This window comes from Merops nubicus, unplaced genomic scaffold, assembly GCF_000691845.1.
Source record: "Merops nubicus isolate BGI_N331 unplaced genomic scaffold, ASM69184v1 scaffold9001, whole genome shotgun sequence".
Lineage (NCBI taxonomy): Eukaryota > Metazoa > Chordata > Aves > Coraciiformes > Meropidae > Merops > Merops nubicus.
Genome location: NW_008587592.1, coordinates 1 through 17,036, shown reverse-complemented (window position 1 = coordinate 17,036; position 17,036 = coordinate 1). Strand labels below are relative to the sequence as shown.

The following is a 17,036-nucleotide window of genomic DNA, read 5'->3' as shown; positions in this document are numbered from 1 at the left end:
TTTTTTCAATGAACACCATAAGTGGAAGGATTTTTAACCTGGGTTATTCTCTTTGTCTTTCATAAGGTAGTAAAAGATTTGGCATAAACTACGTTGGGTTTTATGTTGTCAAGAAAACCCACTAAAATGACAATTATTCAAATGAGAAGTATTCCTTCAACTCCAACCAAAGCCACAAGACTGATCAACACCAATGGTAGTGTTTATATTGGCCTGTGTTGATTACATGGTTAAAAAATGCAGCAGGCATGCTGACCAATATCACACATATCAATGACACTTCTGTGATTAAAACAAAAGTTAATGCATACAGAGTGGAAAAATAAAACACAGTAAAACAGCTTATCTGGGGACAAATTTGCAAGTGACTCCAGCTTTTACCAAATGCATGACAACAGCTATCACAAGGGGCCTTTTCCCTTTGGCTGCAGGGCATGTTATTTAAAAAAAAAGCACATGATGATGTGATAATGTGGAACTCCATGCAGATGGACATCCACAACCTCAGAGTGCACACACACACAGAGTGATACATGCTGGGAAGTGTTACCAGCAGCAGAGCGACGTCCTACCACTGCTCCCAGCTAAAGTCATCTCCTCTACCAAACACAAGAAAAAAGCCTAAAATAGTAAGGAAAATGACTGCATTGCCAGCCAGCACCAGGCCACAGGCTCCCCATTTGATCTGAAATGCAAGGAAATGAAACAATCAAAGCTGTTCTTATAACACACGTGCAGGACAGTTATTTCTATGCATTAGATAAATCGAAATACTACAGAAAAGTGCTAAAAGCATAAAGGAAAAAAAGACAAACAAGAAACCATTCCATTTATGTGACTAATCATTCAATTAGCAACCACTCCTATGATTAATGCTTTAGACAGGCTCATAGTGCTGTGTTTTAGAATAATTACCTCACCATACAAGTCACTAAAATGTACCTAAGTCATAGAAAAAAAGATCTGGTGAAAACAGGAGGTGGATTTAAAGGTAAATAGCTTGCTTTGACCATCTGCCCGACCAAATTGACTCAATTAAGTGACAATTAAAGATATAGGTATAAATTAGAGTTCCCCCTCGTGGTCACTGCTGGCTCTGCCTACGTCAGGTCCACAGGTTCAAAACAGAAAAGGCAGCATGAGGGAAATTTGGCATTCCAAAGAAATTAAGACTAAGCACACGAGTTTGAAGCAAAACTGAAAGCCTGCAGGGGAAAAGAACCCAACACCTACAAACATCGTTGGGCAGTTTGGGAGACAGGCCCAAAGAGTTCTTTGCCTTGCAAAACAAACCAATCTCACCACTGAAGAGCAGTTCAGAAAGCAAAGAGAAAAAGAAGCTAGCAGAATTTCCTCAGACTCTGAGGGGGCAAAGCATGAGCTTGGGAAATGCTTTGAAAACCAGAAGGGCAGCTCTGGAAGTTTGGCCTTTTAACTGGGAACGTGTTCCAGTCAGCAACTTTTCAGCATCCTACATGGAGAAAGGACATTCTGAGAGAAAAATAAGGAAGGTGGCACGAAAAGCAGGGCAAAATTGATGAGACAGAGAGGCATGAGATGTAGGAGGAGATAATATCTTGTATTGGACCAAAACAAAGCTGGAAAATAAAAAAAAACAGCTAAAATCTTTTCAGTCATCCAAGTCCTCTGCTCACTATAAAAATTTCCACAGCTTTTCCCTCAGGATAACGAGAGGAAAGGCAGGATGCCCAAAGAGCAACACCTCCCAAAGATGTGGCACTCAGTTTTGGCCCCTCAAAACAAAAGCCAAGGAGCAGCACTCACCGCTTCCACCCGGGCCAGGATTATAGGGAAGCCAAAGGCAGAGACAACGATGCCAGTGGTGAAGAAATAGGCCAGCTCCCTGCAGGCACTGCTGGCCCCCTCGCTGTCATCGCCCACACGCTTGGCAATGAAGTGGGGAATGGGGCAGATGAAGTAAAATATTAAGACAAACAGAGGCCAGTATACACTGGGGAGGGAGGGAAAAAGGAAAGACGTGGTCAGTTTTGATGGATGCGTCAATAAAAAGGTCTCTTTTGCTTAGGAAAATGGGAATTTATGGCCTGAAAAGTGGATTTTTATGGTTTATGTGTTATTTAACCAACAGCTTTCAACCAAAGAGGTAATCCCACCTCGCTCTCCCTGCACACAGGCACCAGCAGAGCCTCGTGTACAGCAGGACCCACCCCCTCACAGGACCCAAACTTAATGGATTTCACATTTACACCACCTCAGTGATTCAGCTCCCCACACAGCAGTCACCACACGGGGAACAGGAACCACAGGCAAGCAGGGCAGGAACCATGAGCTTCCTCAAATTAAAGGGATTCTGGAGTGTAAACAGGCTGACTGAAGGCACACCCTCCTGCTCCCATCTCTGGGTGAGAGCTTCACATGGATTCAGCCTGGATTTTAAGGAGACATCCCAGCTGGAGTCTTGTGGTAGAAGGGTTGTTGAAAGAAACTGGGAATCATAGAAAGGTTTGGGTTGGAGGGGACCTTAAAGATCACCCAGTTCCAACCCCTCTGCCATAGGCCAGGACACCTCCCATGCCACCAGGTACCAAAAAGCCTCATCCAACCTGGCCTTGAACACCTCCAAGAGCATCCACAGCTTCCCTGGGCAACCTGGGCCAGAGCGTCATCACCTTCAGAGTGAACAACTTCTCCCTAACTTCTAATTAAAAACTCTTCCTACCTTCTAACTGAAACCTCTGATCCCTGATTAGAATCTCGCCCTAATTCCTGGCCAGAATCAGTTCCCAAGCTCCAGGCAGAATTGCTCCCTAATTCTGAGCCGGAATCTCCCCCTAATTCTGAGGACCACCCCGTGTGAGGTTCAAAACGGTTATTTAGCACCCACCTCGCCTTTCCTCAGTAAACAATTCCCCCCCCAAGCTCACCCGTAGTACTCCAGGGCGCAGCCCAGCATGAGGAACGTCAACCCGATGGCCCCGCTGAAGGAAAGCGCCACGAGAGCTGCAAGGGGACAAGGCGGGAGCGTGAGGCGGGAGTCGCCTCAGCCGCTAACGGTCGTTACGGGTCAGCCCTCCCCGGTGAAGGGCGGTTGAGGGCGGTGAGGGCACAACCCGGGGGCTCTGTCCCCTCACGGAGACCTCGGCCCGAAGGCGGGAAACGGCCGCTCACGAGCCGCTTCGGGCCGAGGCCTCTCGGTACCTTTGACACCCGCCATCTTCCCGTCTCCGTTAACGGCACCGAACCCACACCGACTTCCGCCTACCGGGCCCTTGGCCACGCCCCCTCCGCCTCACGTGACCCGCCGTCTTAAAGGGCCAGCAGGCCTTTAAAAGTCTTCCCGTCGCCATGGTGACGGGGTGGTGCTTCCCCTCCGGGCGGGTGTTCGGTATCTAAACGCGCCCACAGGGACAGAGAGGTGTCGTTCATGTGTGCGAAAAGACGATTTAAAGGAGTAAATAACGTTTGTAAACAGCTGGTTTGAGGGGTGCTGTGGAAAAACCCCGTTTTCACCTCAAAAAATAGGTGCCCGGGTGCCTGCTGGCCTCAGGATTTGCATCGTCCACCTCCTTCTGCTAATCCACAGCCGTGAGGGTGCATCACGGTTTGAACGCTATTTTTTTCAAACCTCAGGTTTTTGAGAGCCTGTTTTTGAGCCAAAAGCAGCTTTTCCGAGGGAGGTTTTCATAGAATGGGTTGGAACAGGCCTTCAGGATCTAGTTCCAACCCCCTGCCATGGGCAGGGACACCTCCCACTAGAGCAGGTTGCTCCAAGCCCCATCCAGCCTGGCCTTGAACACCTCCAGGGATGGAGCATCCACAGCTTCCCTGGGCAACCTGGGCCAGGGTCTCACCACCCTCACAGGGAAGAACTTTTTCCTAATTTCTAATCTAAATCTTCCCTCTTCAAGTTTGAAGCCATCACCCCTTATCCTACCACTACAATCCCTTGTAAAAACTCCCTCCCCAGCTTTCTTGTTGGCCCCCTTCAGATACTAGAAGGCCATAGTATCTCCCCAGAGCCTTCTGTTCTCCAGGCTGAACCTCCACGTCCTTCACCTTGGCCTCACACCAGAGGGGTTCCAGCCCTCAGGTCATCTTCATGGCCATCCCTTGGCCCTGCTCCAACAGGTCCATATCCTTGGGATACACCTCCCAGGGAAGGTTTTCATTAGATATCTCCCCTCTCTCCTTCTCAACTCTTCTTGTTTCATGGGTTCTTTGATACAGATTTTTTCCCAGTTATTATAATTATTACAACTTCATTAAGCTGCCTTGTTGGCTCTAATGGGCACGCTTAAATAGCAAAATTTTTACTCAAAGAATTTAGCTAGGTGCTGTGTTTGTTGAGTTGCTTGGGTGTCTCCAGCGTTGTTCATATAGGACCAACGTTCTCAAGTTGTTTCCATAATGTCTTAATTTGGGAAAAGCACCTGGAATGCCAAGCTGTGGATGACTGCACAGCATTAGTGACCACTTTAGAGCCGTGACCACCACCTGAGTGATCACCACCCGTACTATGGAAGCAGATCTATGATTTTAACACTGTGGTCTGGTCACACTTCGTGTTTAGCAATTGAAAACAAGATTTCTTGTTTTTTTTTCAGACAGAAAATGATGTAAACAAGGTACAGCAAAAGCATCTCTACTATTGAAAAAAAAAACTCCAGAAAAAAAAGTGAGTGATCACCACCCGTACTATGGAAGCAGATCTATGATTTTAACACTGTGGTCTGGTCACACTTTGTGTTTAGCAATTGAACATGAGATTTCTTAGCTTTTTTTTTAGACAGAAAATGATGTAGAGATGATTTTGCTGTACCTTGTTTACTATAGAGGAAAAAAAAACTCCAGAAAAAAAAAGAGTATTTGTCTTTAGAGTAAGTTATTTGTGGACACCTTCGTGTACCGCAGAGGTCCCCCCCAACTGAAGGCAAAAGAATTTTCCATTTGGAGGTGTTGTTGCTTATCTGGCATCTACAGAGACATGACTTTGAGCTGTGTTTAAACCAAGGCAGCAACAGGTTCCCCCCCCCCAGCACAAAACATACCTGAATATGTTAATTTGAGCTTTTTAATGTATATACAAATGTTTTAGACCAGTCACAATTTCATCGTTTATATACTGTATTTACAAAAATTACAATAATTTAGTCAAACAGTAAACCTGAACATTGATAACCTCTGTCACTACCAGATATGACAAGAATGGTGTGTTTTTTTTTTTTTTAGTTAACTATTTTGATAAACATACGTCCTAATACTTTCATGCATCCATAAAAACATTAGGGATGGAAGTAATCAAAGCTTAAGTGGGGTAGGGTTTCTTTTGGTCGATAAAGTTTAATGATGGATTAAAGTGTCCAGAGTTATGTGCCATGACCAACTCCATACAAAGCTAACGTAGTTTTCATCATTAAAAAAAGTACTTTATAGTAATGAGATCCTTTTTATTATATAGGCATAGGTCACAAGATCTACAAATGTGAATGAGAAACAATAAACCAACAAATCACAGGAACATGATTCACATTCCAGTTATCTCTTTAAAGAAGACAAGCACATACTGGATCAAAACATTAATAAATAACATCCAGTTTGTTACTATTATCTTAAGGTCTTTTATATAAAAGGAGACCTATGTGTTGGTTTCACATTGTTAATTCATGGTAGTAAATAATGGACCAATACAACAAAAGGATGACTTTTATACAGAAAGCAATGGACTTTGACACGCTGTCTTTGCAGTAAATCTTTTGCCACTTGAAAATCTAAGTGCAACAAGTGGATTGTCTTTAAAAACCACTGGCTTTAAAGATTCCATCCGATGGCAACCTGTTCCTTGAGCAGCAGATACAAATTCCTGCCTCCTCCTGAACATACCAACCCTTTCCAAGCTCAGATACAGACACATGTTGGTGAATAAACCTCTACTAAATTCCTTTAGTTTCCTACAAAAGGAGAATGCCAGAATTTGGGGTGAAGAGTGTAAAACTTGCTTTTTACCTAGGAAAGATGCTTCAGCTTTAGCATCAGAGGAATCTCCTTCTGATATTATTGCTTTGGTCCAATATAAACTTTTAAGAGAATCAATTTGCACTGGCTTTACCTCAGAGATCAGACCTGGCCCACTGACATCTACACCATGGTCTGAAAAGTGAAGTTGCAACAGGTTGTATTCTGCCAAGAGCCTTTGCCAAGTGCTCTGGAGCTGATAAAGGCATAGAGGTGATACACAGCAGGCTGGAAAAAGGTATCTGGAATCCTCAGGAGGGACAGTGTTACCTATAGACTGGGAAGTTTCTAGAACTTTGCAGCAGAGTGTCGGTTGGTTGATATTTCTTTTGATGGTTTCAAGGTATTGGTGAGAACTTTGTGGGAAATGCAGTACATGCTCATTCCTCATTTTCACAAACGTGGATTCACCCTTCCCCCCCAATTCCCTATTCCCCCAGAACTGTTGTTTAACAAACCAAGGTACTGTTTAACCAGTTTCTTGTTCCTTGCTTTCAAAGACATCGCTCCACACTGCTGAGGAATCTCTTTCCCAAGGTGAAGTATGGTGTTAACACACAAAGCAGCAGTCAGCTGCCACACTCATCTAACCCAGGATTCAGCTCCATCTCCATTCAGGCACAACACACTAAATGAGCAATTAAGCAACAAATGGTGACTGTTATAAGTGTGCCTGAATCACACCTGAGCACTTCAATTGGATAACCTTTGATCCAAACCTGGGAAGAAAGGACATCAAAGTCTGGGCTTCACCAATTACTGAACTCAGCTGAAGTGTTGTCATATCACACACAAAAAAAAAAACCCTAGGTAGGAAATCCACCAGGTACACTGTGTCAGAGAGAACAATTCCACCTTTGCCCAGAATGTGTTCTCTCTCTCTCTCACCTCACTTGAATCCAAAGAAAAACACAGAAGTTACAAGAAACTGTAACCCCTGTGGCTCCCATGTGGCAAGCCAGGTGGCTAGAGTTCCTCTGAGCTCAGGATTCTTGACACAACTATAAGGAAACTTTTCTCTTGTTCTTCATGATAAGTATTAGGCTCTTAGTTTTCGGAAACTTCTGAATTTCCAGCTAGAGTTTGGTTGATCTGTGACATTTGTGACAAGAGACTATATAAGAACTAGCACAGGTCTGTAGTGGAGACTGAGAAAGTACCTAATACAAGGGTTTTTGTCCTTGGTTTTCAAATTCTGACCAGGCATCATTTAGCTCCATAAATATCATCTTTGCATATTGTTCATATGGCTGCCCAGTAGCCTGGAATAAAAAAACAGAAAGAGGGATGTCACATCTACCAACTTGGACCACAACAAGCTGATGTTTGAGCAGCTGGATTCTCAAGCAGTTATCATTCACTTCCCACAAATGGTTTTCAGTTATTCTTTGACCAGGACAAGCTTCTTACCTTGTTCACAGCTTAAGGATTTCTTGGCTCTTCTGCTCCTCAGAGCTGATAACCCCCCCCAAGTATGACAAAGCACTGGAGTCCCAAGCACAAAAATCTTGAGGCTAGGCTTTGCAAGAGGCATTTTACCTGCACTGAAGGGGAAGAGCTGCCACCTGCCAGAGTTCTGTGATACAAGCAGTATTCCTACAAGCCCCTGGGCAGCCCACATCTTCTCAAGCCTTGCCCACTGCCCTGAAACCCTCAGGGCCCCCACTTCTGTTCAAGTAGAAGCCTCATCATCCCCACAGGGGTTCCCAGAGGGCACCGTTGCCCTCTGGTTGGCAAGTGTAAGCAGCAAGATCACCAACTAGATAATTGCATAACCCATTCTCCATGTTAGAAGTTTGATTTTAAGAGCCCCATCCTTTCATAGGTCCCTATCACACCTCCACCCCTTCAGCAGGCACAATATTCTGGATTGCTGTTCACCACCAGTATGGTTTAGGGTCAAAGTGAGGGCAACAGAAGCTGGACACCTAAATCTCTGTTGCTTGGAGCAGCATGTGCCAGGTAGTCTTGGGGCTGGGAGAGGTCAGAGCTCTCACCTTTCAGAAACTGGCAAAGATCCTAAATGACTTCCTCCTGCAGAGCTGTTTGCACCAATAAACGAAGCAATCACATTAATCCCTTTATAATTAAGGCAACAGTGCCAATTTCTGGACTTGGAACTAGGAAAGCTTTACCTTGTCAGGATGGACAACAAGCACTGCCCGCCGGTAGACCTTCTTCACCTGCTCTGGTGTGACAAGATCTGCCATGCTCACAGGTTTCCACTTGGTCTCCCCTGCCCACAGGACTGTATGCATTGTGGACAGCAGGGCTCTTATATTCCTCTCCTTCCCTTCAATCCATTCCAGGACCTGGAGACAAGAATGTGAGCCTCAGTTCATGCCTTAGATATTCCAGCAGGAAAATGTTCCTTCGTTTGAATAGCAAGGTCTCCAAGGAGCACCTTACATTCCTTCCCCAACTTTAGAAAACATTTCAGAGGATAGTTGTCAGTCTTTACTTTGACACCTATTTTTTTATATCACTGCTTGAAAGTTAAGACACACCTTGAACAACATCCCTGCTAAAAATACTGAGTTGGCGATGCTTATGAACAATCATTAGATGAAACAGTCAGAAGACACATGAAATGTCCCAGGGAGGTGGTGGAGGCTCCATTCCTGGAGATAAAGGTCAGGCTGGATGAAGCTCTGAGCAGCTTGATCTAATTGGAGATGTCCCTGCTTATAGCAGGGGTTGGACTAGATGACCTTTGGAGGTCCCTTCCAACCCAAACATTCTATGACTATGATAACTGCATGAGTCTCCAGCAAGCTTAACTGCACACCTAAAGCAACCTTGACTAGAACTCTCCTGTGGATGTGTATATCTTTTGTGCATGCATAGAGTTAAGTCTTCTAAAGACTCAATGAAGTAAAACAGAGAGGAAGGAGAATTGTATTGGGAAGGGAGAATCAGCTGCATGCTCCAGCAGTTCAGCAGCTTGCACACATTCAATGGGACCACATGAACCACTGAGGTGGTATAGCTTATAAACTGGGAAAGCTGCTCTAAGTACAATTCAGGGGGTTGCATTTCAAATGTAGAGTGGGACAGGCTCAATTTCCTTCCCTTCCTAACAGATCTGTACTTTGGCAATTTATAGAGGAGAAAGGAGAGAATTCCAAAGCAGGCAAGATTAATGAGACAGAGGATTAGTTTGATTAGCTGTGCCTGCTAATCAGGGCTGGAATGATGTGGGAGACCAGCAGCCCCATGAGTAACAGTGAGCAAGCCACCCTTTGCCACAGGCTGGTTTAGGCCAGAAATGTAACCTTGGGGTTTTAAATCTCTTCCAAAGGATGTTCACATCTCCAGGGAAGGCATGAGAATTTCACAGGAGCAAACCCTGTGAAGCTCTCACTTTCTGCCCCAAGGCAATCTTGCAGTGGGGAGAACATCCCTCATTTCACCAGCCCTGGGTTTGGCAGGACAGGGAGAGAAGGTCACTGTTCTTGTGGTGGCCTCAAGCTATCAGTGAGAGCTTCATGGGAACTTTCAAGCTATCGATGAGAACACCTTCATTTGTCAGAAGCTCTTTCAGAACAGGTTCTAAAAACTCAACCCTTTTTATCAGTAGTATCTCTCACTCTGATGAGATGGGGAAGTTATCTCCACAAACACCCACAATGTATGACTTTCTCTTTCTGGTGACACTAGCTCACTGCTGTCTGGCACATGAATGGGGAGAAAAGCAGTTAATGATGCCATCAGGCTTAGACATTCTGTGGAAAGCAAGAATGAGAGAGAGCTCATAGTCCTGGGGACCTAGAGGCTGCCTTCATGGGAACTTTCAAGCTATCGATGAGAACACCTTCATTTGTCAGAAGCTCTTTCAGAACAGGTTCTAAAAACTCAACCCTTTTTATCAGTAGTATCTCTCACTCTGATGAGATGGGGAAGTTATCTCCACAAACACCCACAATGTATGACTTTCTCTTTCTGGTGACACTAGCTCACTGCTGTCTGGCACATGAATGGGGAGAAAAGCAGTTTATGATGCCATCAGGCTTAGACACTTATTCTGTGGAAAGCAAGAAGGAGAGAGAGCTCATAGTCCTGGGGACCCAGAGGCTGCACACTAAGTGCTACAGCAGGAGGAGAGCTTCTGGCATTAAATGATCAGAAGGATGTGCTTGGCTGCCTCACGTGCAGGACAGCTGGTGGTTTTCTGCCTCCCCCACCTCCAACATGACAAGAATAAAAGACACATTGAACAATTGCAAGAGCATAAACAAGTCCATTGCTCACTTTTAGTTTTTCAGGGTCCATCTCCTTAGCCATTTCTTCTTTTCTCATCTCAGCTATTGTTTTAGGGCCCTTTTTGTCCTTGTGAGCATTAAAGCCTTGACCAGATAATAGATCTTCGAAATCTGCAGACACTTTTGGTTTTGCATCTTGAAAAACAAGAAGATTTGAAGTTGGCATCACAATATAAACTTATGGAACACTACTTTTCTACCCAAGCCATCCCCCAACACTTATCACCATAACAATCAGTTGGTGCTAATGAGTGTCCAGGTGCTCACAAGAGAGGTATAACAGCCTAATGTTAATTTTAAATTATTATTGAAGTCTCTTTGGAATAACAGGAGTTCCTAAATCCTATGAGGACAGGCTGAGAGAGTTGGGGTTGTTCAGCCTGCAGAAGAGAAGGCTCTGGAGAGACATTATTGCAGCCTTCAAGTACTTAAAGGGGGGCTACAGGAAGGATGGGGAAGGACTTTGGTTTTAAACTGAAAGAAGGTAGATTCAGATTAGATGTAAGGAAGAAGCTTTTCACAGTGAGGGTGGTTGGACACTGGATCAGGCTTCCCAGTGAAGCTGTGGATGCTCCATCACTGGACGTGTTCAAGGCCAGGTTGGATGGGGCTTGGAGCAACCTGGTCTAGTGGGAGGTGTCCCTGCCCATGGTGGGGGGGTGGAACCAAATGATCTTTAAGGTCCCTTCCAACCCAAACTGTTCTGCAATTCTAAATATTAGCACACTTGACAGTCTAGGACAGAACAACCGTTGAACTTCATGTGTGTCATCAAACAATCAGCAGGACAGATGTGCTTAGACCCTAACCTGGTGTTTGAGCACTGAAGCACAAGTAGGAGCCAACCTTTTGGATGCTGAACTCCAGGGAGCTTACCCACGTGAGCTGGTCCTTTCCCACGCTCGTTCTGCGCTCCCGGCGCCGCCGAGAAGCTCACGTTGTAGTTGGGTTTGTTCTGGGGTGAGGCATGAGGCATGCTTGGCTGGGCTTTGGGCTGGGGCTGCTGCCAGCCATAGCCAGCTCCTTGCTGCCAACTGCTGCCACCCATGGGCTGGGGAGAAGGTTTCTGTGGCGAGGGGGGGAAGCCTCCACCCATGCCCGTCGGCGTGGTCGGTTTGCTGGCAAACGAGGGGCCACCTGCAGAGCACGGAAAAAGGGGTGACAGCAGATGTTAGAAAACAAGAACCTGACTTGCCTTCCAAAAAGGGAACCTAAACCAGATCCCCCAAGCAGCTGGCTTCTATTTTCAGCTCTGCTATAAACTTATTTTTGCAACATCAAGCAAAAACCCTTCAACTTTCCTGTCACTGCTCTGTAAGCTGCTTAAAAGGCAGCACCTGCCTTTGAAGGTGGCACAGGAACTGGAGGGGAACCTTGTTGGGGAAACACCAGGAAAGCAGCTAACTGGGAACCAGAGCTGCTGGGTTTTGTGGTGGTGGCAACACCAAGTTGACATGTGTTGAAGGAGCATCACCTTATGGTGTGCTGATGGGATGCTGTCCCCAGGGGTTGTGTGTTTCAGCACCTCATTGCTTTAGGGGATGCTCCTCTGGCTCAGTTTGAGGTGGGAGGTACACAGTGTTCATGTTTTATTATTGGAGACTAACATCCACACAAATCTGAGCTCTGAAACAGGTCATGGAAACTGGATCAAGGGCTTTCAACTTGGTCATGAACAACAAAAACGTGGTTAAATATCCTGTGCGTGCCAAGCAGTTTGTTTTGAAACTCCAACAACTCTGCTGCAGAACACATGTTTTAAAAACACCTCGATGGCTCTGCCGTGGGTCTTGGCAAGCTTTTTATTTTGCTCCTGCAGAGCAGCTAGTGATCCAGCAGAGGGAACCGGGAAACCTAATTCCAGAACCATGCTGCTACTGACGCAAAGGGGAAAACAAACAGCAGATAAAACCACAGCGGCTTGCAAAGAGCTGGGGGCAGTGACAAAGGGAAGAAAAAAAACCTATTTATCCAAGTCAGAGAAGCTGACATGCTGGGTTTTAAGGAAAACCTTGAGCAATTTGTCAGAACTGCCTTTTTAACAGTAGGATTTGCTGATTGTTTTCTGAGATAAAACGAGGACAAAATACTTGTTTAAGGAGGAAAGAAGAGTCTTTTGTAGCCAGTTGCAAATAAGAGGCTCAGACTCCACCAGACAGCACAGCAAATTAGAGGCAGATTAGTGAGGTTCCACAGGTTTCCTCACAAAAGAGCAAAAATGAGTCAATTCTAGAAGGAAACAATTCCCCAAGGACCCCAGAAGCTTTGAAGAGCCAAAGGCTGTTCAGAGGCACTGCTCCAGGCTGTGTAGCAACAGTTCTCCAGAGCTAAATACAGAGCATCCTTCACCAGGGACTGTTTAGGCTTAGAAGATAGAGGTTACACTTCACAATCCATAGAGCCTAGCAAGGTCCCACCAAATTGTTAGCAGGGTTTTTTTTTTTGCTAGAGGATTAGGAAAAGCACAGGTTTGTCAGAGCTTATGGAGAATCAGGTAGCAGACAAAGCCTGAAAGCAGCAGTGGCATGCAGGTTGCTCAAGAGGACCCAGAGAGCATTTTGTCACATACCAGGCTGCTCGTCCTATTTCTCCAAAACAGAGCTGGTTGTGTTATTTAATTATTTAAGAAGGGATGCAAACCTGCTAAACTTGCTCCAAGAGTCCCCAGATCAGCAAATGGATCCAGTGTTTGGGGTTTAGACTGATGAGTGGGAGTGCTGTGGAGGGATCCTGTAGGACTGGTGGCAGCTGACTTACTCCCCATTCCTAGGCCACCTTAAAAGGGAAAAAAAATTATGTAAAAACCAAAATAACTCCGTTTTTATCCTTATTTTACATGAGTGCATCTCTTACCCACTGCTCAGTCACACACTGCTAGACTAGTGCTGTTAAAATTGAGTGTGCTATTGTCAGGCTCCTAAGCAGCCTCAACTCAGCATTGGCCCAGACTAGTTGCACACCCACTCACGATTAGGCTCAGCCAGAAGAAAGTTCCTCAGGCTGTCTGCAGTGACAGAGTAATTATGACAAATGAATCTATTTTAAGATCTAGAAGCTTTCAGGAAGCAGCTTTTGGTAGGGCATACATACTCTCCCAAGTTTAGGAAGTATCCTGCTATTATTTAGTGGGATCCTAGGAACACGTAGAACTTCCCAGGTCCTTCTCATGGCTCTACGTTGGAATGAGACAACTCTGCACACTCACTGAGCACCTGCCCTGCTTCAAGTCCTGGTTTGTTGAGGAAGGAAACCCAGATTTTTGAACAGAAAGTTTTGTAGTCTTTCCAGATCCACACCCTGGATGATTAGGAGAGCAGGACAACAGGTAGAACACACTGGCTGCACTTCAGATGAGACTAAAATCCTGATGGAAGTTTTGTTGTAGTAGTGGAAGTGCTAAGCAGCAGAAAATGGGAACCTGTTCTCTGCACTCACTGGTATCATTTTTCCCCTCTCCCTCTCCTCTCTTAATGTCTCTTAATGTTTTTTTGTTAAATGTCCTGAATTTTTACATACGTACCTGGTTTGTTGGGCCAGTCCCAGCCACTGGAAACATCTGGTTGTATGGAAACAGTCGGTGTGCTAGAAGCTAAGCAGAATGATTATGTAGAAACAGCTCAAAGCAGTACAGCAAAACCAACATAATCCAGCATCTAGGAAGAGCAGGGGGCAAGGAGCAGGAGACACAGTATTGTGTCCATCTACTATTTCCCAGTTAGAAGTTACCTTCTACCCCATGATGGGTATTACAAATTTAACCATTTTTTTTCCCCTCTCATACTATAGAGAGATAAGGGGGAAGGACACAGATTTAGTGTTCATTTTATAGTAGCTTGAGTCAGAGGCTTTATGTCCTTATTTATATAAAAACACTGTACCACCAGAACAACTCATGGGGTTCTGTGTTTCTGAATACATCTCAACTCAAGCAAACATTCTACGTGCAAACAGAAAAGAGAACCAATAAAGCAAATCAGTCCACAGAGAGGTAAACCAGAAAGAACACACAGAGTCCTTCCTTCAACCCTGTACCCAAGTCTGTGCAGCCCACCCTGCCAGCATTTCATTATCTGTAGACACTAGCATGGTAATTTAACACCCCATCATGCTGGGATAACATTTAAATTCTTCTCATTAATGCAGCCAGCTCCAAGTGAGACTCAACCATCTTATTCAGAGTTAACATCCAATACCCAGTTTGGCAAAGCAAGGATGTGAGCAGTGCCAGCAGCACCCTAACTCCATCCTTGATCATTTTGGTTCTCCAGTGAGACTGTTGCACCCAAAGGACATGTGTGAGATGATCAGACAAATGAATTCACATCTGAATGTGTTTCAGAAAAGGTCACAACATTTCATTTTGGCATGGGGGGAGCAGGGGACAGCTATGGAACATTTTGAACAAAGATAAGAAAAAAAAGTCCAATAAAGACAAAAATAACATCCTTCTCTTCAAATAAGAGTCAAATTGAACTGTGAAATTGGCCAGGGTTACTATCAGAACTAAAGAAAGCAGATGTCTGTAACTAAAACCACCAAAGGATGTGTGTTTTCTTTAGAAGGCTTAATATGTCATGCTCTATTTAGTTCAATTAATGCTAGTTTGGTTCAAGTGAGACCTCAATACCACAGGAATATGCAGACAGACATTCCTCATGGTCTCTTTTTTCATATATACAGATAGCTTAATGAAGTCTAAGACCTGAGCAAAACTAGTCTCCTTCTACCACACTTCAAACTATGAACAGGCTCTAAGTCTGGAGACAAACAGCTCTTCCCTGTTCAGTGGGGTTTCTGTGGTTTAGAAGCATTTTATGGTGAGCACCAGTTTGTACTTAATGGCTCCATCACTATTTAAAAGCAGCATTTCACCTTTATTTAAATCCACTAGAAGAGCCTCAGCTTCTTACCCATGTGAAAGGGATCGCTGTGCACGGTTGGTGAAGGACTTCTCGTTGCCTGAAGGAAAGGATCACCAGGGACAGCTGAGGAACCAAGAAAGGAGCCCAGGAGGTCTGGACCAGTCTGCTTTGGGCTACTTCCAAATGGATCGAAGGCAGCAGCTGTAAAAAAAAACATATTTGAGAAAACTAAATCATTAATTTGTACAGTGCTTCAGGGAAAAGACACCAGTGTGTGGAGAAGAAAACCCCAATACCAAAGTGGAGACAGCATGTGACTATGGGGGAGCAACTGGACAGTATCAGTTACCTGGACTATCTTTTAGAAACAGCTTTGGAAAAATCACTTTCCTACATTTTTTTCACTTGTTAGAAAAGAATCCAGTTCACTCTTTAACTCCATTGTTGATCAATTTGTTTTGCCTACTGTCTTTCATGTGAAAAAAAAAAAAGCCCAACCAAAAGTAACTCTTGAAGTCACTCAAATTCTTACTTCTCAACATGTTTAAGGTAAAGAGGATCCTGAATGGAGATGCAATAGATACTAGCATAAAGATACAACCCTGAGAAGCTGTGCTTTGTGTTGATGCTGCTGCTCATTACTTATTTCACTCATTGTTTAGGACACTTCACAAATTACTAGTCCTCACTTATCCAGCAAGCTGTTATTCTTGCTTTCCTGAAGCAACTTAGCCACGTAGTATTTTTCCTTTGTCTTTCAAGCACCCATCAGGCTCTGCAAAGCTTGACAACAACATTCAGAAATCCTTTCCCAATACTGTTGCTGCACCTCTGCCTTGTGAGATGACCCTTCCCCACCCCTGGGCCGAAGCTGGGACTGAGCATGCAACAGCTACAGCAAGATGAGCTTTCTCCACATAAAAGTAGCCTAATTTCTTCCACTGAATCTTGTGTTCTTCTCCCCTCTTCTGCTTCCATTCCTCAGTCTCCATCTCTTCCCTCCCTTCACAAGTCTTGGTACAAGTAGATTGTATCTCTGGGATACTATTACATCAGCACAGCCTGGAGAAGAGAAGGCTCCAGGGAGACCTTCTTGCAGCCTTACAGTACTTCAAGGGGCCTGGTAGAAAGCTGGGAACAGACTTGTGAGCAGGGCCTGTTGGGACAGGACAAGGGGGGAATGGTTTGAAATGAAAACAGTGAGATTTAGACTAGAGAGAAGAAAGAAATTTGTTATGCTAGGGGTGGTGAGCCCCTGGCCCAGGCTGGCCAGAGAGGTGGTCGCTGCCCCATCCCTGGCACCATCCCAGGGGAGGTTGGATGGAGCTCTGAGCAACCTGTTAAAAAAAAGTTAACTAAGCCCAGTGTGCTCTCTGAATTTGGTACATGCTGAGAGCATCAGCTCTGACACTGTAACACAAAGGATTTGGCCAAAGCAAACAGAAGCTGTGCAGCTCAGCACAGCACACAGAGTCCTGCTCCCAGATCAGGCCACTTGTTCACATTCTGCCTTTGGCAAAAAACAACCCTCTATTCCAGAGGTCCTCCACGAATCTGAGCAACCTGGATTGGGCTCTTCACTTGTTTGTTGACAAATTATTTTCACTTGCTGTCCTCTGGTTACTTAATGCTCTAAAAGATGCATCTAACATCTATTCAACTACTCCCCTCTCCAAGTCTGATCTCAGCCTGTCTCTGAAGAAAAAAGATCTTCTCATGTTGCCTATCTTGTCTGGGGAAAGACCAGAAGCAGCCACATTAAACAGCCAGCATAAACTGTGTGGCCATATTTCATAGTCCAGGATCAATATCATAGCTCCAAGAGAGAGAAATTAAATTCTAACTGCTATGAGGTTACACAAAACCTAAGAAGCCTTTTTAAAAATATATATTCTCCTCACATGCATTATTGGGCATA

At 44.7% G+C, this 17,036-nt stretch overlaps 2 protein-coding genes across 2 annotated transcripts; both read right to left on the bottom strand.

The window, feature by feature from the left end:
* Positions 1–568: 568 nt before the first annotated feature.
* On the bottom strand, positions 569–3,196 carry LEPROT. The gene is made up of 4 exons (XM_008948975.1): positions 3,181–3,196; positions 2,907–2,982; positions 1,786–1,972; positions 569–685 (listed from the first exon to the last, which is right to left on the bottom strand). The coding sequence occupies exons 1-4, from the start codon at positions 3,194–3,196 to the stop codon at positions 569–571; spliced, it is 396 nt and encodes a 131-aa protein (XP_008947223.1).
* Positions 3,197–5,037: 1,841 nt separating this feature from the next.
* LOC103781266 (putative tyrosine-protein phosphatase auxilin) lies at positions 5,038–15,319 on the bottom strand (the record flags this gene model as incomplete). Its single annotated transcript, XM_008948976.1, has 7 exons — positions 5,038–7,256; positions 8,130–8,306; positions 10,246–10,391; positions 11,133–11,393; positions 12,906–13,031; positions 13,777–13,845; positions 15,185–15,319. Coding segments are annotated over 7 exons (1,016 nt in total), but the record flags the coding sequence as incomplete, so codon positions are not given.
* Between the last annotated feature and the right edge of the window lie 1,717 nt (positions 15,320–17,036).

Bases quoted from the DNA above. Each gene is read 5' to 3' on its own strand.
- LEPROT (XM_008948975.1), bottom strand. The intron at 1,973-2,906 runs GTGAGCTTGGGG...CTCCCTCCCCAG, and splicing joins TGCGCCCTGGAGTACTACGG to TGTATACTGGCCTCTGTTTG. The intron at 686-1,785 runs GTGAGTGCTGCT...CTTGCATTTCAG, and splicing joins TCCTGGCCCGGGTGGAAGCG to ATCAAATGGGGAGCCTGTGG.